This window comes from Mastigoproctus giganteus, chromosome 5 (genome assembly GCF_048544385.1).
Source record: "Mastigoproctus giganteus isolate SK-2022 chromosome 5, ASM4854438v1, whole genome shotgun sequence".
NCBI lineage: Eukaryota > Metazoa > Arthropoda > Arachnida > Uropygi > Thelyphonidae > Mastigoproctus > Mastigoproctus giganteus.
Genome location: NC_143579.1, coordinates 146,408,024 through 146,434,700, shown reverse-complemented (window position 1 = coordinate 146,434,700; position 26,677 = coordinate 146,408,024). Strand labels below are relative to the sequence as shown.

Sequence of the window (26,677 nt, the reverse complement as noted above, 5' to 3'; positions counted from 1 at the left end):
TACTACATATAGGAATCAGCAACCCCAGAGCAACGTATCAACTCTGTGGTACTACACTGACAGTGGTTGAGAATGAAAAGGACCTGAGGATAATTGAGCAGGCAGATATGAAGTTCTCTGAGCAGTGCAGATTGTCTGCAAGAGTAGCTCATGGTGTCTTGTCAATGATATATACAGGAATTTTTCTAGCAGGGATATGGAGGTGATTATTCCCTTGTATCAGGCCACACCTTGAGTACCGTATACAGTTCTGGAGGTCTAATTTCAAGAAGGATGTAGAGATGCTGGAACTAGTACAGAGAAGGGCATCTAGATTAGTGAATGGAACAAAGGATTGCTCTTACGAAGAAAGGCTTAAGTTTTGCAAATTACAATGTCTGGAGACTAGCCACCGGCGAGGTGATGTGATAGATGTGTATAAAGCCTTGAATGGTTTGAGCATGCTGAATGCCGATGAAATTCTTCTTCTTGCTCAGAATAATCACTCGAGAGGGCATAAATTCAAATTGAGGAAAGACAGATGTAGGATAGATGTGCAGAAATTTGCCTTCAGCCAGCGGATAGTTGGTTGGTGGAACAGACTGCCATCCCTTGTTGTGGAAGTTGATCGCCTAAATAAATTTAAGGCTCAGCTGGACAGGTATTTTGAATGAACGGAGGGGTGAAATGGGAGTGGGTTTTTTTTTTTTTTTTTTTTTTGGCTGATGCTGCATAAGCTTGCTTTCTTGTATCATATGCCTCTACTAATGCTAATGCTAAAATATGCAGCCAAAATACAGAGTTGCTTTTTGTATCCTATTGAGCCATACCTCTGTAACCCACCATTTCACAGTCTCTATAGAAATAAACCAAGTAAAATACGGCCTACTGCTCCTTGAAATAACACAGAATTGGAATGTTTCTCTACGCAACAGGTAAAAAATTACTCTCATCCACCATGGACCACCTTTCCTAAACTGACATGTGATACATATTTTCTTCAATGGGGAAAAAACTGTCTACCGATTCTAAATGTGCAACAACTCCATGCTAGCCATATTCAAAATTATGCTGACTTCCTACCAATTTTGTATGGCGCCTCCGTAGCCAGGTGGGAAGGAGCAGCAGTGCGTAGCACACGCTTCTTGATTAGACTGGGGTTCGAGCCTGTCACCACCAAATATGGAGAATGCTGAAAGGTCAGGGAATGACCACCGCATATTCCGGAGCAATATGGCTAATGCTCCTAAAAAAAAAAAAAAAAATCCTACCAATACATACGGATGGTTCCAAATCTCATTGAACTGTTGGAGCAGCAGCAATGTTTCCCTCTGCTATCCCTTCAGCATCTCTTTCAGCTGAGTACAGCAGCTTTTCAGCAGAACTATATGCAATGCAATTAGCTCTAGAAAATTTGATCCCTTCTGCAAAATATTTAGTTTACACCAACTCTCTCAACTCAATTAGAGCAATGCAGAATCCCTCTCATAAAGATCACCCTGTTTTAAATCAAATCAGGGGTTTACTGTTGAAAATTGAATATTGTTAGCAACTAGTGAACTTTTGCTGGATTGCAGCAAATTCATGCATTAAAAGGGAATGAACTGGCTTATATTTCTGCAAAAAATCCATCAACTTTAGACTTAACCTCTGTCTTCATTCCAGCTTCTGATTATAATATCATAATTCAAGCAGCATACAATACACAGTGGACAGAGCTATGGCATAAAAAAACAAATAATAAACCATTCCAATTGAAACAAGACCAAAATTTTGGCACTCAACCATTCAGACAGTTCGAGAAGAAGTGGTACTCGCAGGGATTAGAATAGGCTATACTCATCTGACTCACCTCCGTTTACTCACAGATGTTGATCCACCTCAGTGTTCACACTGCTCAGAACATCTAACAGTCAAACATATTTTGATTGACTGTCCACATTATCAACAACATCAAACTTCAATATTTCCACATTATCAACAACATCAAACTTCAATATTTCTTTCTCTGGCTAATCTCCGAGAATCGATGACATTAAATCATATCATTGGAGAGGAGGCAAATATTAATGAACTTTACTGTTTGTGTAAACAAATTGGAATTTATGATCAAATATGAATAGTTTCTGAGCTGAAACGAAATTGAGCTAGCTTCGTACAAGGGGTTTCCGAAAAGTAAGGTAACACTTTTTTTTTCCTTCTTAATAGTGAAAGGGAATGAGATGAAACATGTTGAATAGATAGACCCATTAATAACGTTCAGAAAGAACACCAGTGCAGTGTTGCAGTACTGTCGCCTCACAGCAGATTCCAATTTCAAAATGGCAGCTACCATGTGAGTGTGGTCCAAAATAGGTGTTCGTGAAGTTATTCGCGTTTTGCAAACAAAAGGGTCTTCACCAAGTTGTTGTTGTTATTTGGATTTTAGGAGCATTAGCAACTAAGGCCATATTGCTCCGTGAATATGCAGTGGTCATTCCTTTCCGCATCCTCCGTATTTGGTGGTGACGGGCTGGAACCCCGGTCTAATCAAGAAGCGTGTGCTACGCACCTGCTCCTTCCCACCTGGCTACAGAGGCGCCCTTCACCAAGTGATATTCACCATGAACTGCTTGCTGTGTATGGCGAAAAGGTGATGACAAAGTAGCAAGTGTGTTTTTGATGCAATGAATTTAAAGTGGACCGTGTTGACATTGAAGATTGACATCGCGCAGGTGGGCCTTCATCAAGCAAGACAGAAGACAACATTTAGTGCATTAAGGAAACTTGAAAACAAGCGAGTGAACTGCGTAAAATTGCACAAATAGTGAATGTGAGTAAGTCGACTGTTCATGATGTCCTTGGCTTTCAAAAGGTGTGCTGCCACTGGGTGCCCTGACAATTGTCAGAGGAGGACAAAGCAAAACGCATGGGGATGTGTCTGGAGAACCTGTTGTGATACAGCAATGAAGGAAAGGCTTTGTCGCTCGCATAGTCATAGCAGACAAAACGTGGGTTCACCTCTTTACCCCGGAGAGCAAACAAGACTCCATGATCGGGAAACATCCACAATCTCCTGTGCGCAAAAAATTCAAAACTGTTCCCAGTGTCTGAAAAGTCATGGCCATAGTGTTCTGGGATCACCAAGGCGTTCTGTTGGTGGATTTCTTGCCGAAGGGAGGAAATCAATGCACAGCTTTACTGTGCAATGTTGGAAAAACTGAAAGCCAACATTCGACACAAATGACCAGGACTCTTGGCAAGCTGCATGATTTTGTTGCACAACAATGCGACTCCACACACCACCCATGCCACTCTTGAGTGATTGCACTGTAATTCGTTGGGAAACTCTGTCACATCCCCCATACAGCCCAGACTTAGCACCTTCAGGCTTCCATTTGTTCAGCCCTCTGAAAAAACACACCTTTCAGGGAAGAATTTCACCACAGATGAGGAAGTTTATCAGGTGGTGCGATATTTGTTACTGCGTTTGGCACGGACTTCTTCAGTACTGGTATTGATAAACTGATCCATCGTCGTGGGGACAAGTACATCAATACAACTGGAGACTTTGTGGAGAAATAGTGCATGTTCACTTATTTCTTGGTGTGTAATTTTAACTTCGTATTATTAAACATCATCGAGAGACAAAATGTGTTACCTTACTTTTTGGAAACCCCTCGTATTAATTATTTTTTAAAAATTCCTATGAATAGATGCACTATAGCCACAGCAGCTTGTGCACCATTAAACACCCATACTACACACATGCACTCACGCACGCACACACACAAATCCTTCAGATGTTTTTGAATATGATAGAAATAGAAGATTAGGAATACAGTAAATCCCTGCTATTCGCGGGGGTTACGTTCCTGAGAAATGTCGCGAATACCGAAAACGTGAATACTGAGTTATGGCTCCCATAGTAATAAAGGGGTACCGTTCCAAAGTATGAAATATATAAGAAAAAGTAGTCTAAAATTTTGTCTATGTATGTATTAGATGTACCTTCATAATATGACTATGTGCATAGACAGTACATAGTGATATGCACGCATATGGCATCGAAATGAAAATAAGAAACAATTTAATATTAAATGTAATATTTATTAGAAATTTAAAACCAGCGCCTTTGCTAGCAAAAAAACTTATCCCGCCAGTGCTATCACCAGTTTCGCTAAAGTGTTGATAAAGGAGTTTTGACTTTTCACGAATGATGAGTGAACTTAACAGAATTTTATTTTGAGTTCGGTCTTCTATCCACAGATTTAAAGCCTTTTCCATTTTTTCTAATTTAACATCGCGAGTTACAGAGCAAAATTTTTAAGGAATTAGCGCGTTTTCACGGACAGTACAGCAGATTTTTTCTTCCAATTTTTTGATTGATCGTACCGTTGACTCATTGATTTTATAATGTTTTGCCACTGAGAAATTTTGCCACATTAGAAATTTTGTCTAATAAGTCAATTTTATTCGCTTCGCTAATGTCATCACATTCTTTGATCTTTTCACATTTCCCTTGTTATTCGTAGCCATATTTTTTGTACGGGTTAGAAAAAACTTGTCCACAATAAAGTCACTTTCTTCCGTTAACACTCGAAAAAGTCTATTTTACACTGCAAAACGGTAGATTTATCACTTTTGTAAGCATATCAATTTATAAATTTATTCAATTTATAAGCATATAAATTAAAAGCAAACGAAGAAACCTTCCATGACAAGCACATAACACATACTGAACAAGGATTAGCAAGAAACATTCACGCTCGCGATTTTGTCACCCCTCTCCCCACTGAGCGCTGTTTTGACTGGGAAAGATCATTTTAGCCACGCCCCTATGTTTTTTTATGGCGGAAAATATTCACGGCACTTTAAAATTCACATTTTTTTTTAGGTTTCATTTTATATTAAATCAGCGATCGTGGATACGCGAAACTGCGAATACAGATTCCGCGAATAGCGGGGGTTTACTGTACTTCACACTGAAGAAACTACAGGAATGCTGGTCCACAAACTAAAAATTGTACCAGAAAAACACCAAAAACTATGCTATTAAAGCGCTCACTTAAAAGAGCACCAGTTATTAAAATCTGTGACACTTCCATCAGGATGGTCCAAAAATTAAAGTACCTTGGTATCATATTTGATAGTAAGCTCTCCTTTGTACATCATATGGACCACGTAAAAAAGAAATTCAGAAATGCTGCTTTGATTGCCAAGAGCAGCTGTGCTGACTGGGGGTCTAAATAAGAAAACACTCAGCCAACCTGATTTCGTCGCATATATATGCAGTGAAACATTCCATTGCAACACAAACCGATATGTCTATCCACCAAAAGAGCCATTCGCTCCTATTGTATACTATTTATTGAGCTCTCAAAAATCCCTATCAGCTGCCACTCCAATATCAATACCTCCTAGCGCTCCATCACTACTGAAACAAAGTGGAAAAGAAAATACACAAAAACCTGAAGTGCCACTGATAACACAAGAGAAAATGGAAGTTGACGACAAGGAGGTATCAAACATCTTAGTCCTGGAACTCTTTGCCAAGACTTTGGAAAAAATCATTTCTCCTTTTTTGCTGAAGAAGAAGAAATGGATACAGGCTAATGCCCATTCTGTTTAAAGCGAGAAAAATCCAGGACTGAGAAAATAAAGCCCTCAGCCCTTCAGAAGCCATCAGCCAGACAAACAAAATATAAATAATGACCACACTAAAATTATTACAGTGGAATTGCTGTAAATTCCTTTGGAATTGTAATGACATTGTGAGGTCCTCCTGCGCATACACAAACCAACCTGCTTTTGCTTACAGAGACCTATTTAAAGGCAAACGAGGATCCTCACTTGCCAGCTGTTCAATTATTAATAAAGACAGAACCGGGGTTGGACCTGCCCATGGAGGAGTCGTCATCCTGATTGGTAACCATGCTCCTTTTCAAACTATGCCACTTACCACCAACCTAGAGGCATTAGCAGTTCGTCTAACAGTAGGGTTTCTCTTAACTGTTTGTTCTATCTATTTGCCACCTGGGAACGACATCACATCCCCCAGGGAGACCTTGATGATCCCATTCAGCAGTTGCTGCCCCCTTTTCTATTATTAGGGGATTTCAAGGGACATATACTCTGTGAGGTAGTGATGACATCAAGAAAGGGGTCGGATTGTCAAGCATGTGCTAGAAAACAATGATCTAGCACTTCTAAATGTGGGATCTAACATCTTCTTCTTCTTCCACATGCCTACCCTTACATTTACTACAATTGACGTCTCTGTATGCTCCTCTCCTATCCTCCCTGTTTTTACATGGCAGGTTGAAGACAACATTTATAGTAGTGATCACTTCCCCATGATATCCACCCTTTGCCAAGGCAGACCATGCCACCCATCTAGGATACCATGGTGGAAAATTGATCACATTGACTGGAATGCCTTTAAACATCTAGCAACATTTAATAACGCCACATTCAGCAAGCAACCAATTAGTGATGAAGTTATGTACACCACAGAAAGTATTGTCCAAGCAGCGGCAATTGCAATTCCAAAGATTTCAACACGGTTTCCACCTTTCCCAAAACAATGTTGGAATATTGAATACACAGCAGCAAGTAAAGTGCTAAACAAGGAATGGGGGAAATTTGGTTGTTACCCCACCACAGATAACCTAATAGCCTTCAAACGTACACATACCAGAGTCAGAAAGAATCTTGGATCTGCTTCACATCTTCCATTACCCAGACAGTGTCATCGAAGCTTGTTTGGGACAAAGTCTGAAAAATGAAGGGCAGATATACGATGCACACAGATATATATATCAGGGAAGATTATTATTATTATTAGCCTTAAGGTGCAAGGAAGCCTGAGGATTATGCTGCACCAGCCAAAAAAAAAAAAAAAAATCTCGTGTTACCCTGAGAGAGAGAGAGTCAGAAGTAGAAGGGGAATCACCAAGAAAGCAAGAAAGAGAAGAATGATGATATCCAGCTCAGAACCCTGGGTTTGCCAAGCACATACTCACCAAATGTGAGCCCCTGGGGTCAGTATATATATATTGATCCTAGAACATAATGGATGTACTATAGCAGATCCATCTGCAGTTGTGAACACTTTAGGGGAGGTATTTGCAAAGGTGTCTGCTGAATAATCCTCCCCCCTCCCCCTGAGTTTCTGGCCTTCAAACAAAAAGTGGGAAAGCAGTTTTTGAAGTCGTCATCAAATAACTGTGAAGCATATAATCAGCCTTTCACAGAACAGGATATGAAAGCGGCACTATCTCTATCCCAGGTGAGTGCTGTTGGGCCAGGTGACATCCACTCTGAGATGATTAAGCATTTTCATCTGAATCTATGGAGCACTTGCTCTGTCTGTACAACAGAATATATCTCGAAGACCAGTTTCTGGACTGCTGGCATAAGGGAATAGTTTGTTGCCTTCCCCAAGCCAGGAAAGGATCCAAAAATTCTGAAAAATTACTGTCCCATTGCTCTGACAAGCTGCTTGTGCAAGATCCTAGAAAGGATAGTCGATGGAATGTGGTACTTAGAAACAAATGACCTCAAATGGACAATGTGGCTTCCGAAGGAAAAGACCAACACTTGATCATTTAATAAGAATGGAAACGTCTATTTGAAATGTTTTCAAAACAAGCATCTGGTGTCAATTTTCTTTGATATGGAAAACGCGTATGGCACAGCTTGGAGATTTTGAATCCTGAAAGATATATACAAATCATGGTCTTAGGTGCCATCTAGCCCTTTTTATTAAATTTTTTTACTGAATCGCTCATTCCAAGTTCATGTGGGGTCCTTTCTCTCTCGATCTTTTCTCCAAGAGGATGGAATCTTTTACTATCAAAGTTAATTCTATTACTGAACAACTTACTTCATCTATCTATCAACTGCGCTGTGCTCGAGGGTGATGTGTATATCTAAAGGGTAGCTCCTAGAACTTTTGTTCAACCTCATATCTCTGTTCTGCCTCGTATCTCTGTGAACATTATCACTACAAATGGGCCAGATATGTGTGTGTGACATAGGTTTGTGTGTGTGTTCTGTTGTTCTGTTTTGGCCTCTTGGCTACGCAGAAGCATCAGTCACCTGGACAGATGATTCTTGGTACTCGTCCACACCACGGGAATGTGGGCCAGTCCAGCACATCTCAAGAGAGACTCTGACCCACCTGATGTTGCCAGAAGGTAGGTCAGGATCCTCTGGGGACCCATTCCGGGGGGGGGGGGGGGGGGAATCAGCCACGGTGCTGGATATGGAAACGAAATGAATAAAAATGAAGCAGAAGAAAATAAAATAAAACATGTATAATAAAAATAATAATAATAAAGTAAAATGAAAGAAGGTAGTAGTGTTGCTAAAAAAAAAAACAAAAAGAAAAAACCAAATAAATTAGTAAACAAAAAAAAAAAAAAGAAAGAAGTGGTTCTCATAAAAAAAAATTAATTTAATAAATAAACAAAAGAAAGTAGCGGTGCTCCTAAAAAAAAAGAAAGAAAGAAATTATAATAATAAATAAATACATAAAAGAAAGAAAGTAGTGAAAAAAAAAAAAAGAAAGAAAGAAAGCACTTAATTTTATCTGCAGGCCAAGGAAACATTACACTTCTTGAGAATTTGAGTTTATATATTATTAAAGGAGATCTAACCAGCTATGTATCAGCAGGGCCATAGCATTGCATCCTGTTAAGATCTGTCGACACTGAACGCCTTCGAAGAAAGACGCCTTGAGCAAAAGCCTGAAGAATCAGATATGACTTCGAGCTTTGAAGCAGAGACGACTCCTGTCCTGGTTGAAAATTAGTAAGTGCATGAAGAGGAATTCTGAGATCGTCATACAGGCAGCAATGATACAAGATGTGATCCCAACTCTCTGGTGATCCACACAACAGAGGTCTGTTTGTGATAAATTGAACCTAAAAAGACTGTGGTTCATCGAACCATGTCCTGTCAACAGGTAGGATGTGAATATGTCCATGCAGAACCACAATCGAACACATTTATCAAGGAGAAATGAAACTTGTGATATAAATTTTCTTGTTGTTGCACCAATGGGAGCTGTATCCCATCGAAACTGCCAGATGTTAACTAACTCATTCCACAGTCTCCTTCTTTCTCTTTTAGTATCATCTTGAAGGTTGATGGTTATTCCAAGAAATTCAGTCTCAATCTTCATTTTTCAGTTTGTATAAAAATCCTCTATAAGTAACTTACAAGTCTGAAGGTAATGTTCTGGCTAGTACTTGCAGAGCTTGCGTCGAGACTGCCCTGCATGCCTTAACTAAACATCGCAAGATGGTTCTTTGCGAGGAGGCGAGTTTTGCTTTGAAGTGTTTGAGCCGTGCCCTGTGAAACCACACACCTGCAGCATATATGACCAGTGGGAGGAAAACTGCATTGTAATAGATCCTTAAAGTTTTTCTGTAGAGTCCCCATTCAACACGGGACACCCTAACAATTGCACCAGTAAATCTACGTATTTTAGATGATAAGTTTGTGAGGAATAAAATTGAGTGGGAATCAATTACTACTCCTACAACCTTGTTCTCTTTAACTATGGGGAGACGAATGTTGTTGATCTTGACCAACGGAGGACAAGAGATATCCAACTTGATCCAAGAATCATCATCTTTGTTTTTGACAAGCTGATTTTAAGCTTACTGGCCACAGTCCAATCGTAGAGATCCCGGAGAACAAAATTTGCGGTAGTTTCAAGATTTGCCCTAGAGTTACCATTTACCAAGATGGTGAGATCGTCTGCATACGCTATTATTTTGACATTATTGAAAGATCGGGAGAGCCACTGCTGCAGCACCATGTTCCATGTAAAAGGACCCAATATAGAGCCCTGCTATATTGGGCATCCTCTAGATACTGATCTTGATACTTGGCTATATTTAGCCTTGACTATTATGGTTCTATTGGCAAAGTAATTACGGATTAAAAAGTAAAGGTGGTTGGTACACCTAGCCAATCACAGACGCTCCAGGATGCTCACCCACCAAAGGGAGTCGAAGGTGCCTTCGAAGTTGATGAAAACAGCCAGGGTATATTTATGTACCAAGTTTTGAACTGAAGAGACAAAGTCCACAAGAACATCCTTGCAGGAACGACCGGGACAGAACCCATATTGACTCCTTGAAAGCAGATCCTGTTCTACCAGTAGAGTATTCAAGCGCCTCCGTAGCCAGGTAGGCAGGAGCAGCAGTGCGTAGCACACACTTCTTGATTAGACTGGGGTTCGAGCCCGTCACCACCAAATACGGAGGATGCGGAAAGGTCACGAAATGACCACCGCATATCCCGGAGCAATATGGCCTTAGTTGCTAATGCTCCTAAAAATCAAATAACAATAACAAACTTCTTGATTAGACCGGGGTTCGAGCCCTTGACCACCAAATACGGAAAATGCGGAAAGGTCAGGGAATGACCACTGCATATCCCGGAGCAATATGGCCTTAGTTGCTATTGCTCCTAAAAACCAAATAACAAACAACAACAAACAAACAGAGTATTCAATCTAATGGCCATTAGTCGCTCTAGCAATTTACCCAAATTAGCCAGCAGAGCGATTGGCCTGTACGATCTAGCCACTCCAGAAGGTTTATCCGGCTTTCTGATCAACTTAACTAGAGCAACCTTCCAAATTTCCGGAAAAGTTTCTTCCTGAAGGCATCTGTTGAATAAGTTTAGAAGAACATAAGGTTTTAATTTCATGACTCTGATAATAAAAATGTTTTCTACAAGATCTAGTCCTGGGCACTTCTGAACATTAACTTTATGCGAGACAGCCTGCAGTTCATCCAACGTAAAAGGTTCGGTGGTTGTTGAGGACACATAAGATTCATTGTCTGATCGGATTTTAGAATGAACAGCTAAGTCTGAGGTAGGATCATCCAACGGAAAAAGAGCATCTAAGATTGCATTTGCAGAATCATGCCAGTTCAGTGTTTCCACGGAGTCCACCACAATTGAGTCAAATATTAGAACCAGAGGTCTTTCCTCTTACAATCTTGTATGGAAGACCCCAAGGGTTAGCATTTCCAGAGGTGTGAACGAAATTCATCCACGTTTCACGCTTTCGAGAGACCTTCACGTAGCTTTTCAATGAAGAATACTGCTGGTAAAAATGATTAATATCAGCTTGGGGCCAGTCTCTATGCCCTTGGTAATACCTACGGGCTCGATGAACTTGCTTTCTTAACTGGGATAACTCCTGCGTCTACTATGAACACTTCTTCTGATTAACCCTCTTTTTCCTAGAAGACTTATATGATACTTTTATTGTAGCATTTTGAATACTGTTCATTGATGAGAAATAGGTGAGGTTTCAAAAGAAGCAAGTTTCTGTTCATCAAGGTCCAGAAAATGGAAGAGTCAAAAGCATTCCAGTCAGTATTTCTGATGGAAAATCTTATTAATTCTGGCTGTGAGAAAGTGTATGAAGATGGAAAGGCGGAATCAGGGGAAAGCATATAATAGATGACTGATCACTGGTGCACCAGTCCCTATACATAGTCCAGTCAGTAAGCCGCAAATCGAAGTGAGAGTTTGTCATCGTTATATCTATATTAGATTCACCTGCATAACTTTAAAAAGTATGAGGGTAATTAGGCTTGTTGTGAATTGAAAAACAATGATTAATTATGAACTCCTCCAAGAGAAGGCCACGTGCATCTGTAGAAGAGCTGTGCCAAAAGTTTGATTTTGCGTTGACGTCTGATGAAATCAATATATTGCCATTCGATCCCAAAGTATTTTTCACAGTCTCAAGGTAAGCTGGAGAGTGATTAAAGTCCACCGATGGAGGGCAGTAGAGAGAAATTAAGTAAAAATTCATTATGGAGTGTGTGACAAGAATGCAAGTAGAGAACTGAGTGCAAAATCCATGAAGAACCTTGATGTCTAAAGAGTCATTAAGAATTAATATACAAAGTTTGGGATTCTGGTCAACAGGTTGTATTATTCTCATTTTTAACAAGTAACCCAGGATTTTAGACTGTGGTACAGGACTGGACGTGTGCAAAATAAGGCTCTTGTATAGCGACAATGTCAATACAATTTGTCTCGGCAGAAAGCCTAATCTTGTCAGCTACTGTCCGAGATCGCTGCCCGTTTATCTGCATAATCCTCAGATGGCCTGTCTCCCTCACTGACGAAACTGGTGTAGAACCGTTTAGAGAAGTAGGGTTGTTTACATTATGTACAGAGTGATGAGCCAAATTACTCATAAGCGGTCGTTATTCTTGCGTCTTCTAATGCTGTTTTATATTCAGGACATTCACTGTCCGTTACAGAATGGCTGTACTCCCGTTTATGTCGCTTGCAGTTTGTGCAGCAAGCTGCCTCTTCCGTATGATGGCACTCAGAGAAAACGTGACCACTGCGGGCAAGTGACCGCACGAAGGGGATTTGTGGGAACAAAACTGTGTAGGGTGCCCATATCCTAAGCAGAGGTAACACTTTGTTACAATTGTAAACCAATGAAATTTGTGAGAATTCCAAGATAAGAAAATCCATTCTTGTGTCTGAAGGCGTTTGTACATTCTTGGCGAGAAGCTTATTACCCAATTCACAAGTGACGACGATCTTGCATGGGTAGTAAATCTGAGTGCAATTTTCTGTTTACATTCCTCTAAAGAAAATCCATTGTCAGCCAAGTTTTTCCTCCATCTGTAAAAAAGTGCCCTCTTCACTGATGACTTTACCATCTTCTTACAGTCATGCAACATGAGGGTTATTGAAAGACAATTGCACCCCGTCATTGACCATGTCAACTCTTCGGCAATGGGTAACGGTTTCATGTTCTCAACTTATAAGACTATTTCCATTCATTTTGGCACAAACAGAATATTCACCCTGTCAATCAAGCTCTGATAAAACAACATTCCAGTAGCATCTGAGGCAAAATTCTTGGGGCTCATTTTTGATAATAAGTTGACTTTTTTACTTCATATCTCTCAACTGTGGACAAGGTGCACAAGGGCAGTGCAGTGCTGGATTATGGCTCTCGCTAGCAGGGCTCTTGCCCAGGGTGCCATTCTTTAAGGGGGAGGCAAATTTTACAAATCTGAAAAAAAAAAAATATATATATATATATATATATATATATCTGTAGTAAAGTGGCACTGAAAAACCTTTCTGCCCTTGGAACGAAAGTACCTTGGTCCAGCCCTGGGGCACTGAGCCTGTTACGTACAATCTCATCCAAGAATTTAGGAGCAGACCTCTGCACTCTACTGCACCAACCATGCACTTCTGCCATCTAAATTAAATTATAGGTCCCAAGTGTTACACTTGGTACTTCAATGGCTAGACCCAGTTCACTATCAAGCCATCTGCATTGCTACTGGTGCATTCTGAACACCCCTGTTCAGAGTTTATACATTAAAGCACCTGAATTGCTGCTGTCACTCTGATGAAAGCAGTTGTCACTAAAATATACTTTTAAACTGAAATCCCTGCCAGACAACCCTACGTGGACATTCGTTTTCGAGCCACAATGGGAAAACCTCTATAACACCCATCAGACTGCTAACTGTCCCTTTGGTATTCATGTCCAAGGGCTGCTCAGAGAGCTTCACATCACAGTAGACAATGTTGCCCGGTCACCAAGGCAACGCTTACCACTATGTAACTTCTCGCTTAACATTAGAGGGAAAGGCAAGCACTTCACCATCTATCTACCTACAACTTTATGCTGTCCGTGAATCTACTTATTCTGATTTTCTTTACTGCTGGCTTGAAATCAGAGTCATCTGTGGGATCTGCTGTTGTATTCCCAGATAGCGCAGTTTCTCAGAAAATTCCACAGGAGTGTATATGGTGGGGCTAGCCTTGGACTACATTAATACTAAACTCTGGCTAACAAAAAATATTTTTTGTCATACCACCGCAATGAAAATATGTGATTTTGGAGGAAATAGGTGCAGTGATCCTGAAAATCACCATAAAAAGTCTATCGTGTCTACATCAAAAGATGTACCAACTTTTAATGTTAAAATAAAGGGATATATACGTATAATTCAAGTTTGTAATACAAGTCCTTGAGGTTGTCACAGACATTCTCACAGATATGCCAGACAAGCTGTACTTGCTATCTGGGAGTCTAAAACGCTGATGGAACTGATATTCGGGTGACACTCAAGTCAAGTGGACCCAATTTCGGCGAAGTCCGGACGGTCTGTGACAGCCAAATCCTCTGCTTGCACCTTCACGATGGTGGGACTGTTAGTAATCCTGGGTATAACCTCCATGCACAAGTACATGGTGGGTGACCACCCAGGTGTGAACCAACGTAAGCAGGGGTCGAGGTGTGGCGCCCACACCACATGGAGGAACGCCGCCCCTCTATGTTACCAGGCAGTACTAGGTGGTAGATGACTCTCATCAATCGGTGAAATACCACCACTTTGCTTATTGGAGGCTTGAAATGGTGGAACCCATGTTTAGTCTCTAGAGCTAAGTTCCGGTCAACCTTTCCCTATCTCTTCCGTCATGCAGTATGATTGATGACTTTTGAGGTTATGGTGAACGTCGTGGCGAGATCCAATATTCCTTACACTTCGAGGGTACAGCTCTAAAACGGTGTTCACAGGCCGGCCGCTAGTTAGTACACCGGACTGAACCTATTGGTAACTCTCTAGGAAGCTTCCGGATCAGCTAGTGTATAATCTTGCTGCCTCTACTCTGCCAGATAGTGACTGGAGGGAGTCCGAGTAGTGTGTATGCGGGGAGCATTGTCGAGGCCACGTTATGTCAAGGATCTGGGTATATTCTTACCACATGTACGCCATATCCAAAAATTTCATTACTTCATACAGCATGTCCTACCTACTTTTTCTTACTATTGAATACCATGAATTGTCAAACTAATAGAGCAAGCTTATCTGCGAAAAGATCTAAACCTCCCAAGGACTTCCTAATTCATTTCACAAATATACGTGGTCTCAATTCTAATCTCAACGATGTCCATTTCCACTTGCAGTCTGCCAAACCCCATGTACTTTTTCTGACAGAATCTCAGTTATCGGTTGATTCATCTACTGCTCATCTCAGATGCCCAAATTATTCGCTGTATGATTCCTTTCGTCTCAAAGGTGGTACTTGTGCATATGTCCGTTCTGATATTCCCTGTCAGAGACTTGGCAATTTGGAATCTCCTCTCTTTGATCTTCTCTGGCTTAAAATCTCTCTACCTCATTGTGTCAAATTCATCTGTTGTCTCTACCGTTCTCCCAACTCCACTAATCACTTGGAACTCTTTGACGTCCTCTCTTTGCAACTTGACTTTCTCCAGTCTAACTTTCCTAACAGTGAGGTAATTTTCCTTGGTGATTTTAACGTTCACAACTCCAGCTGGCTTCCATTTTCTAGTCACACCGACCCAGCAGGTCGAGATGCTGAGGCTTTTGCAATTACTAATGACCTAGCACAGATTGTTCATTTACCTACAAGAATACCGGACAATCCTAATCATACAGCCAATACGCTTGATCTTTTTCTCACAAACAACCCTTCTAAGTACACGGTCGAAGTGAGAGGTCCTTTAGGCACTTCAGATCACAACTTGGTGATTGTCTCTTCTCCAATGGAACCTTTATCTCATGGCTATTCCCAACCACGTGTTGTTTGGCATTACAAGAATGCAAAATGGGATGACCTGCGAGACTTCTTTTCTTCTTTTCCTTGGTCGGATTACTGTTTCAAAACTTCTGATGTCAACATTTGCTCAGATCGTGTCAGTGAAATTATTCTTGCAGGAATGGAATCCTTTATCCCACACTCCACTTTAAAAATCTCGTCCTTTATCTAAACCTTGGTTTTCCAATAAATGTGCTAAGGCTGTCCAAGAGAAGAATGTTTGCATATCGTAATTGGCTTGTTTCTAATTCTTCAGTTTTCATTTTCTGCCTACACCAAAGCTCGCAACAGTTTGTAAAGCAGTTATTAACCAGTCCAAACTAGAGTTTGAACAGGCTAAGAGTAGAAAACTTGCTTCTTGCCCTAATGGTAGCCGAGCATTCTGGTCTCTTTGCCAAAGCTATTGGCCGCAACTTTTTGCCCATCTTTGCTCCCACCTCTGTCCAAACCAGATGGTTCTGTTGCCACTTCAGCCAAGGATAAAGCTGACCTGCTAGCATCCCATTTTTCTTCCAGCTCATGTATTAATGATCTTGGTAAAAACACCTCCCACCATTCCCAACACGCTCATTCAATGCCTCCTGTGGTCTTCCATCAAAAGGATATCAGAAGGATTTTGATGAATCTCGATGCTAAGAAAGCTCCAGGTCCTGATGGTATTTCTCCACTTGTTCTCAAAAACCTGTGCTCCTGAACTTACTCTTATTGTTTGCCGCCTTTTTTCAATCTCTTATTCCAAAGGTGTTTTTCCTTCTGCTTGGAAATTTGCTCATATCCAGCCAGTTCCTAAAAAGGGTGACAAATCCCTCCCATCCAATTATCATCTCATTGCAATTACTTCTACTCTTTCTAAAGTAATGGAGAAATCAATTAACCGCCAACTCTTAAACTACCTAGAAAACCTTCCGTCTGATCAACGATCACCAGTATGGATTCAGGTCAGTGTCGATCCACTGGAGATATTCTGGCTTATGTTACCCATTTATGGACTAATTCAATGGAAAGGTTCGGTGAAACACAAGTAGTTGCTCTTGACATCTCAAAGGCTTTTGATCGTGTTTGGCATAAAGGTCTTCTAAACAAGCTTCCATCTTATGGTTTGCCAACTGTTTTTAGTAATTGGTTATCCAGTTTTCTCTCTGATCACTCACTGAGGGTGATGGTAGATGGCTCTCTGTCTTCTAACTTCTCCACTAATGCCGGGTGTCCCCAAGGTTCAGTTCTTTCCCCCACTCTTTTCCTCTTGTATATCAATGACCTTCTTCCATTGACTGGAAATCCTATCCATAGTTTTGCCTATGATAGCACATTGCATTCAACTTTCCATTTTGAGAAACCTTGTCCTGCTCAATCAGCTTCAACTTCTCGAAAATCTGCTACCAGTTCCTTAAATACCGATCTTCGGGTAATTCTCCAGTGGGGCAAAGACAACTTAGTTGATTTCAACCCTTCTAAAACTCAGTCTTGTCTTATATCTCGCAAAAAGGATTCTTCTACTCCTATGCTTATCTTTAGTGACACTCCGATTTCTAGGCAAAATGATATATCTCTTTTGGGGATTACCCTGACTTCTAATCTCTCTTGGCACAAGCACATTACAAATATTGCTTCCTCGGCATCTAAAAAACTTGGTTTTCTCTTTCGCTCTCGGCGTTACTTTTCTTCCAAACAGCTGCTCACTCTGTATAATCGCAAATTCGCCCTGCCATGGAATATTGTTCCCATATCTGGGGTGGTGCCCCCAAAACCTCTCTCCGGCTTCTTGATTCCATTCAGAAGAGGGCAGTTAGGTTAATTAATGATTCATCTCTAACAGAGTCTCTCCACTCGCTTTCTCATAGACGCACTGTTTCTGCTGTATGCCTCTTCTACAGATACTTCCATGGGCACTGTTCTTCTGAATTGGCTTCTATAATTCCTGCTCTCTCTTTCAAAACAGTCCGAACACGTGCCGCCACCAGCCAACATCCATTTACTGTCCAACTTCAAACCCACAGAACCAACTTTTCATCTTCCTCTTTTATTCATTCAACTGCCGTTTTCTGGAACAACCTTCCTTCATACGTATTTCCTGAAAATTACAATCTACAGAAGTTCAAGTCCAATGTCAACAAATATCTTCTTTTGTCTTCTTAACCTCAAACCCAAGCACGTTAGTAAGTACTATAGGTTCTAATACCTCTCGTGTTTGGGGTTCACATAAAAAAAAAAAAAAAAAAAAAAAGTGTAAAAAAATATTATATGTTCTCTATAACTCATTTAACTTTGGAAAAAATATCATAAATAATAGCAAATTAGTTATATTTCAGTAATATAGAATATATAATCAGCATACCAGTAATTGTCCTTAAAAATGTTTGCTACTAAGGGATTTTCTCTTGTATTCCTGCTTACTCTCCCTGACAAGGAACCAGCAGTAATCCCGCATCATTACAGAATCTCAGCAACCTTGGTACACATTTTCCATCATCTTGGATGGAAAATTTTCCATCATCTTGATGAAACCGCTTCCCTTATTCATCACTCACATCTCCCAGATATTTGGGAAAAAGTTAAAAATGGGAATGAAGAAAATGAATTTTCAATGGCCCAAGTTTTTGTAGCACTCGAATAAATTTGATACCCACATTTGATAGTTTTGTTCTTTCGGATTACCCAAAAACCATGTACTGCCACCTTAAACGATCGCCAAGCTGCCAATTCAACCTCCTTTAACTGTGTTTCAAACATAGTCTTTCAGGAGTTTTCTAATTTTCCTAATTAGATTTTATTGTGCTGATTTTTTTACCTTTTTAAAAAGGATGAATTTATATTATTCTATTTAGCTCTTTTTATATGTATTGCTTATTATTATTATATTTTTGTTTACTTATACTTTATCATACATTTACATACTTATTATACTTAATATGTTCTACTTTTTTGTATAATATTTCAACTTAAGGAAAAAAAAAAAAAAAGTAATGTTTGGTGAATTATACGTTTGCTGCTTCTGTGCCATTAAAATATAAACCAACCAAACCATATCCTATTTAAGTGTGTAAAATTTTGAATAGATTGAGTAAAATGAATGTGGTACATCTGTTTTCCCTTTAATTTTACTTATGGGTAGTGTGCAGGTTGACAGACACTGGAACAAGTTGCCTCAGAAATGTTGCTGAGGCAGTCAGTGTGTCATCTCCATTTTTTTTTTTTTTTTTTTTTTTGGGTTGTTGCAAAGTCTCTCAGCTTCCTTACGTCATGTGGCCGGACTAATGCTAATTAACTTTTGTGTTAGCAGAGGCAGACTGGGTCAAAAATTCTTACAAGAGTGGGGAAAACGTGTAGCAGCCTCATACTAGTGTTTATGGCCAAAATCACACCGGTCTCCATTGGTTTCCAAAATGTGCTTTTCTCATTTCCTTGTTTGTTTAAATCTCTGAAATATCTGAATAAGTTGAGGTCAGGTGTTGTCAGGACTCATTGTATTGATTCTTCATTATTTAGCTTGTTATAAAATATAATTTCTCTTAAGCTGTTATATTTTTGTTAATTTATGTAGCTCTCTTCCTGAAGAAATAATTTTGTCCTTGGTTGAACATGTTTTAAATCTTCCAATTCATGAAGTAGAAAAGCATATGTCTTATCTTCTAATATTAGAAGATGCAACTGGAGAATGTGCAGATATTTCTAGACCAAAGGTCAGTATTTTGATCCATGTTTATTTACACATTCATCTCTCATTTCTCTGAATGACAACTAAAGTGTAATTCTTCTAAATGTAAAGTTATGCATATGTGGAGTCATACATTCCTAGAGCTGGGTTGGGGAGGCAAAAGTAGTTCAGTACAAAATAGATTTGGATTTACTCATAAATGTGCTGTATACACCAAAACTAAGACACTGTTTTTCATGTGTAATATTCAGAAAACAGATATTGTAATAAATTTATATACAAGGGTGTTAAAAGTTTGTAGCCTAAGCATGAGCATTAGTAGAGGCATGTGATGCAAGAACCCAAGTTGATACAGCATCAGCCAAAAAAAAAAAAAAAAAAAAAAAAACCTTTCTCATTTCACCCATCCATTCACTCCAAACGTTTGTCCAGTTCTTGATTGAATTTATTTAAGCTATCAACTTCCACAACAAATGATTTAAGTTTGTTCCAGCCATCAATTACCTGCTCATTAAAGGTAAATTTGTGCACATCTATTCTACAACTGTCTTTCCTCAATTTGAATTTATGTCCTCTCAGGTTTGTAATCTGAGCAAGACGAAGAGTCCCATCAGCATTGAGCTTGTTCAATCCATTCAAGGTCTTATACACCTCAATTGTAGCTGCCTAGTCTCCAGATGCTGCAATTTGCAGAACTTAAGCAGTTCTTGTAAGTACAACTCTTTGCTTCCCTCACCAATCTCATTGTTCTTCTCTGTACTCGTTCCAGTAGCTCTACATCTTTCCTAAAATGAGACCTCCAGACTTATATGCAGTACTCAAAGTGTGGCCTGACCATTGCCTTATACAAGAGGATAATCATCTCCTTATGCCTGCTAGCAAAATTCCTGTGTGTCATCAACAAGACCCCATGAGCTGCTCTGGCAGCCTATCTCACTACTCAGAAAACTTCATATCTGATGGCACAATTACTCACCCCAGGTCTTTTTCATTCTCCACTACCCTGAGTGTAGTACTGCACAGTTGTTAGGTTTCTCTGAGGTTAATGCTTCCCATATGCAGTACTTTACATTTGTCAATGGCAAACTTCAGTTGGCACCTCTTAGCCCATTTGCCTAGCTTTTCTAGATCTGTCTCTAGCAGTATACTGTCATTAATAACCCTACTGACCTTCATATCACTGCAAACTTGGACATTAAACCTGATATATCTTCATCAATATTATTGATAAATATAGAAAACAGAAATTGGCCGAACAGCTAACCCTGGGGGACTCTACTAATAATGTTATTGGAATCCCATGAGGGTACGAGTGTGTTATATACATAACACACACCTACCCTCATTTTTGCTTTCCTAGTGCTTATGTCACACCAAACTGACTCAACATTGCACTCCTTACCAATGTCAACTGGATGCACTGGATTAGAGTTTGTTTCTTGACTAACAGCATAACCCTCCTCCCTTCCTATCCTGTCTGTCCATTTTGTACACATTACACTCCCCAAATTCCAATTATGCATTTCTTATATCAGTGTGACACCACATCTCTGATATCCCAACAGATTCCACCTTTAATGTCTTGACCAGCAGTTTAAATTGATCAAATTTATATACTATGCTCCTAGCATTGGTATACATGCACCTGTTCTTATTTTTTGTTACCCTGATACAGCCCATTTATTCACTTTTTCCATGATAACTTCCATCAGTTCTTAAAATCTCCAGCACCTTGCTTTCAAGGCTGTGGCCTTTTTTTTTTTTTTTTTTTTTTTTTGGTAGTTGTTGGCGCATCGGCTTCTGTGGCCATAATGCACCTCCCAAGGTTTTTGCAGTACTTTGATCCATGCCCGAGGCGGGATTCGAACCCGCGACCTTTGGGTGGCCAGGCAGGCACTTTACCCGCCCGGCTAGTCCGGTCGTCAAGGCTGTGCTCATTCCAATAGAAGCAGTGCTAGAATCACTTTCACCTCTGCCTACGGCTACTGTTAATCTATTAATCTGTGTATCCTCCCCAAGCTAGCAGTTTCTGACCCTTCTAACACTGCATCAATACATCGGTAAATATTCTTGCACCCTTTCTATTTAGGAGTATATCACATCCCTGTAGAAGCAGCCTCTTCTGTTAACAAGCACAGACCACACTAAGAAAAATTCTACCCAAGGAGACTTGCACACCCTTTCCAGAGGCGAATTGATTGACAAGGCTCTCATACTATACTCTCTCTTGTCATGTCTGGGCAGAATTTCAGACACTGTCAAATTTAACCCTAATTCGTGACTTTTTTTTTCAACGTTGACCTGTACTTGTTAAGTTAGTCCACAGATCTCCTACTCTTAATGTCATTAGTGCCAGAATGTATAACAAAATCACCCTTTGTGCCCTTAAAAGATATCTGCTCCAATGTTATTAACTTTGGCCCCTCGCAGATATACCCAGTTTTATTCCACCTATCCTTTTTGAACAATATATTTCCCATTACCCTGACAATAGAGTCACCAACAATATTCTTTCTTTTTTTCTTTTGGTAGTTGTTGGCGCATAGGCTTCTGTGGCCATAATGCATCTCCCAAGGTTTTTGCAGTACTTTGATCCAAGTCCGAGGCGGGAATCGAACCCGCGACCTTTGGGTTGCCAGGCAGGCACTTTATCCACCCGGCTAGCCCGGTCGGCTCACCAACAATAACTAGCTCCTGTGGGACCAGAGCGTTTTTGGTTTGAAGATTGCCACTATTTTGCCTGATGCACAAGAGTGAGCTCCATCATTGAGTTGAGCAGCTGAGAGCTTGATGCCACCCTCATTTTAATTTCTTTATGAGTATCTACTCTACTCCTCAATCTGTCATAGATGCCCATCAGAATTCTGAGTTGACACCTAATTTATTCACACTCTGTGCACCTCACACACACACACACACACACACACACTAGACATCATCCGTGGCTAGATCATGTCCTGTTCCAGAAAGGTCTGCAAACATTTCACATTTTGCAAATTTTTCAGACTGTGATGTGTTGGAGAATTACCCCTTTCGGTTTTCACCTGAGCCACAGCACTCCAACTTTACTCAAAGAGGTAACTACCATCAGTGGTAAAGGGAAGAGTTTTTGCTTTCGTAAAGGTCACTACGGTGGTCTGAGACAGTATTTAAATTTTATTCAGTGGGACCAACTGATAATGTTACCAACAGCAAATTCAAAATGGGAAGCATTCAAAGAAATTATCTTGGAAGCTACTAGGCTTTACATACCAACTAAGAAATATTGTTCATGAACTAATGAGACATGTGGCAGAGAAGAAAAAAGCATGGGATACATATAAATTAATGGGTGACATGAAAGCCTATGATAGATATAAGCTGGTCTGTAACTAAGTCACAAAGGAGATTGGGCAGGCAAAGGCAGATTTTGAGAAATCCTTGGCAATGGATGCAAAGAAAAACAGAAAAGAGTTCTTTACCTATGTAAACTCTAGAAGGAAAGGGTTGAATCAGATTGGTCCACTGGATATTGATGGTTCAACTGTTGATGATCCTGCTCATGTGGCTAACAAACTAAATGAGTATTTCACCTCTACATTCACCCATGAGGAGTTATTCAGGGAGGGGAATATCAGAGGTGAGTTAAACTCTGGCAGTGAGCTGGATGATTTTGTAATAACTGAGAGGAAAGTGAACGAGAAATTGTTGAAGATAAACATGAAAAAGGCATCCGGGGTGGATGGGATCTATCCAGTTATATTAAAGGAGGCAGCAAAGGAAGTAAACAAACCCTTAGCCATAATTATGACAGCTTCTTTGGACTTAGGGGAGGGGTACCCATGGACTGGAGATGTGCAAATGTGACCCCAATTCACAAAGGACGATCAAAGGGCAACACAAGTAATTATAGACCTTTTAGTTTAACTTCTGTTCCAGGAAAATTAATGGAGGCACTGGTTAAAGAAGCACTGCAGGATCATCTAGACAAGACTTCAGTTATAGCTTGGACACAGCATGGTTTTGTTAAGGGAAAGTCTTGCCTGACCAATTTGATTGGATACTATGATGTGGTCACAAAGGAACTGGATGCAGGGAATAACTTTGATATTATATATTTGGATCTTAGAAAGGCTTTTGATACTGTTGCACATGGAAAACTGCACAAATTGGAGCAGTATGGCATTGGAGGCAAATTGTTGCTATGGATAAAGGGATGGTTCAGTGAGGGAAGACAGAGAGTGGTAATCAATGGACACTGCTCATCATGGACTAATGTTATTAGTGGAGTCCTCAGGGTTCAGTATTGGGTCCATTGTTGTTTTCTGTATTTATAAATGATATTGATGATGGTATATCAAGCATAATTTTCAAGTTTGCAGACAATACGAAGGTTGGCAGGGTTGTTAAGGACACTAATGACAGTATGCTGCTGCAACGGGATCTAGAAAAGTTGAGCAGATGGGCTGAGAGTTGGCAAATGAAGTTTAACATTGACAAATGTAAAGTACTACATATGGTAAGCAGTAACCCCAGAGTAACGACTATATATCAATATAGTATATCAACTCTATGTTACTACACAGACAGTGGTAGAGAACGAAAAGGACCTGGGAGTAATTGTTCAGGCAGATATGAAGTTTTCTGAGCAGTGCAGACGGTCTGCAAGAGTAGCTCATAGTGTCTTCTCAATGATATACAGGAATTTTTCTAGCAGGGATAAGGAGGTGATTATCCCCTTATATAAGGCAATGGTCAGGCCACACCTTGAGTACTGTATACAGGTCTGGAAGCCTCATTTTAAGAAGGATGTTGAGCTGGAACAGTACAGAGAAGGGCAACAAGATTAGTGAATGGAACAAAAGGTTGCTCTTACGAAGAAAGGCTTAAATTTTGTAAATTACAATGTCTTGAGACTAGGCACCTGCGAGGTGATCTGATTGAGCTGTATAAAGCCTTGAGTGGTTTGAGCATGCTCAATGCTGTTGGAATTCTTACTCTTGCTCAGAATAATCATTTGAGAGGGCATAAAGTCAAATTGAGGAAAGACAGATGTAGGATAGATGTGTGGAAGTTTGCCTTTAGCCAGCGGGTGGTTGGTTGGTGGAACAGACTTCCATTTGTTGTGGAAGTTGATAGCCTAAATAAATTTAAGGCTGAGATGGACAGGTACTTGGAACGAACGGAGGGGTGAAATGGGAGCGAGTTTTTTTTTTTTTTTTTTTTTTTTTGGTTGATGCTGCATAAGTTTGCTTTCTTGCATCATATGCCTCTACTAATGCTAATTGATTAATCCACAATACTATGCTAAGCTAACAGATTCCTAAATGCAGTGCTGTGTATTATGCTGTCAAGTTCAAGATATACAGTACACTATACTTTATTGATCTAATGTGCTTCAACAATGGCAGCAAGTTTTGAATGATACAAAGTTCTACATATACTAAGTAGTAACCTACAAAATCTTTAGCTAAATTCCAAATAAAGTAAGGTGTGTAACTAGGACTATAAAGCTACTTATAGAATATGATTTAATATTATGGTTAGGTCAATAAAACGGCAAAATTTTTTAACAAACTTATCGGTTTCCTGGAGCAGATAATTCTTTCGAGCAGCATGTGGATAGTCTTGTCTCCGTGTATATTTGAGGATTCTGGTAACTTTAGAGTCAATACACTATTGCCACCAATGCTGCAGTGCATTGATTCCACCTGCGAAGAAAGTTTGTGTCTTGGGCCTCCAAGGATGCATCTGTTGCAGCAGTGACATCACTGTTGATGAGAAAATGGGTGCTCACTGGGGTATTTTTTCAAATTAGGTAAATAGGAAAGTCCAGTGTGCTCGATCTGGTGAATATGGTGGGATGGCACAAGATTTCAAAGCCTCATGGCCATGATTGCACTGCAGCCATGCCTATGAGAAATTTGTGTGCAAGCATGTTGTCCTGGTGGAACAGGACTGTTTCTGAGTTTTTTCTCAGCATTTGTCTTTGATTTTTTTTTACATAATGCCTCACAAGATCTGTGTAATATGCCCCTGTGACTGTGTGGTCTTTCTGAATGGATAATTTCTACTGGAAAAACTCCGTCAATGTCCCTAAAAACTGATATCACCTTTCCAGCATGAGTCAGCTTTGCTTTCTTTAGATGGGGAGAAGGGCTGTTTTTCTACTGTTTGGATTGCTCCTGTATCTCTGGCTGATAGTGATAGACCCTCGTCCATGGCCACTAACCTTGCAAGGAAATTTGCTGTATCTGCTTGAAAATGTTGCAAATGTTCACTCGACTTGACAACTCTTTGGGACCCATCATATACCTTTTACACTTTTTTACCTGACACCTTTTACATAGCGAGAACCTCTGCTATTATGTTGTAAATATGTTTAATGATTAGCAGAGAGGGATTTAAAGAACTGGAACCAGCAGATATCACAGTAGTCCTTTAATCTTGTAGAGAACAATTATCAGTGGACGATATTTTTTCACAATGCAAAGAAGATTACAAAAATTATAAAACCAAAGAAGATGCATACAAAAATTTCACCGCAAAGAGACTAGCTTAGTTTTTAAGACTCGCAAATCAGCTTAGCCAAGAAGCTCTGGATATGGATCCTAATTTGGAGGGGAGTTTTAATTTTCAAAAAAATTTATCATTAGTGTTAGGTCCATATGAAGAAATTTATAGAGAAAAACAACATGCTTCTAAGCAAACAATTTTAACTAATTTTTTCCAAAAAGTTCCATATACTATTGCATGTTTTAAACAGTAATGAAGAAGCAGTGAATTTAGATTAAAAAATCTAGGGGTGCATATTAAGAAGATTAATATTATGGACATGTTAGTAATTTTTTTCTTACCGAACGAAGATAATTTTTTTCAATTAAATTTTTTTTTTTTTGCACATTTGTTTTGTGTACAGGTACAGAACCCTCATTATGTCATATAAACTATGTTTCACATTGCACAGATTTGGGCTGCGCATGTCTTCCTCGAACATAACTTCCGCACGAATTGAAGAATAACTGTATCATACAGTTTAGTCCTATACTGTGAACTATATAAGTTCTATACTGTGAACTATATAAGGCTTTTTTTGTGAACTATATAGTCCTGTAATGTGTCCTATACTGTGAACTATATAGTCCTGTAATGTGTCCTATACTGTGAACTATATAGTTTTGTAATGTGTCCTAAACTGTGAACTATATAGTCCTATAATTATTCAGTGAGGGGAATGCCAGACGTGTATTCAACTCTGGCAGTAAGCTAGATAATCTTGTAATAACTGAGAGTAAAGTGGAGGAGAAATTGTTGAAGATAAACACAAGAAAGGCACTTGAGGTGGATGGAATCTATTCAGTTATTTTAAAGGAGGCAGCAAAGGAAGTAAGCAAACCCTTAGCCATAATTATGAGAGCTTCCTTGGAC

At 39.7% G+C, this 26,677-nt stretch overlaps 1 protein-coding gene across 1 annotated transcript in view; it reads left to right on the top strand.

Moving 5' to 3' along the window:
• LOC150085750 (AP-5 complex subunit beta-1-like) overlaps nt 1-26,677 on the top strand; it is an 842,186-nt gene that overhangs the window by 396,646 nt on the left and 418,863 nt on the right. Inside the window, exon 13 of the mRNA XM_090374678.1 lies at nt 19,157-19,295. Coding sequence (XP_090230804.1) covers nt 19,157-19,295 — 139 coding nt within the window. The remainder of the gene's footprint in view (nt 1-19,156; nt 19,296-26,677) is intronic.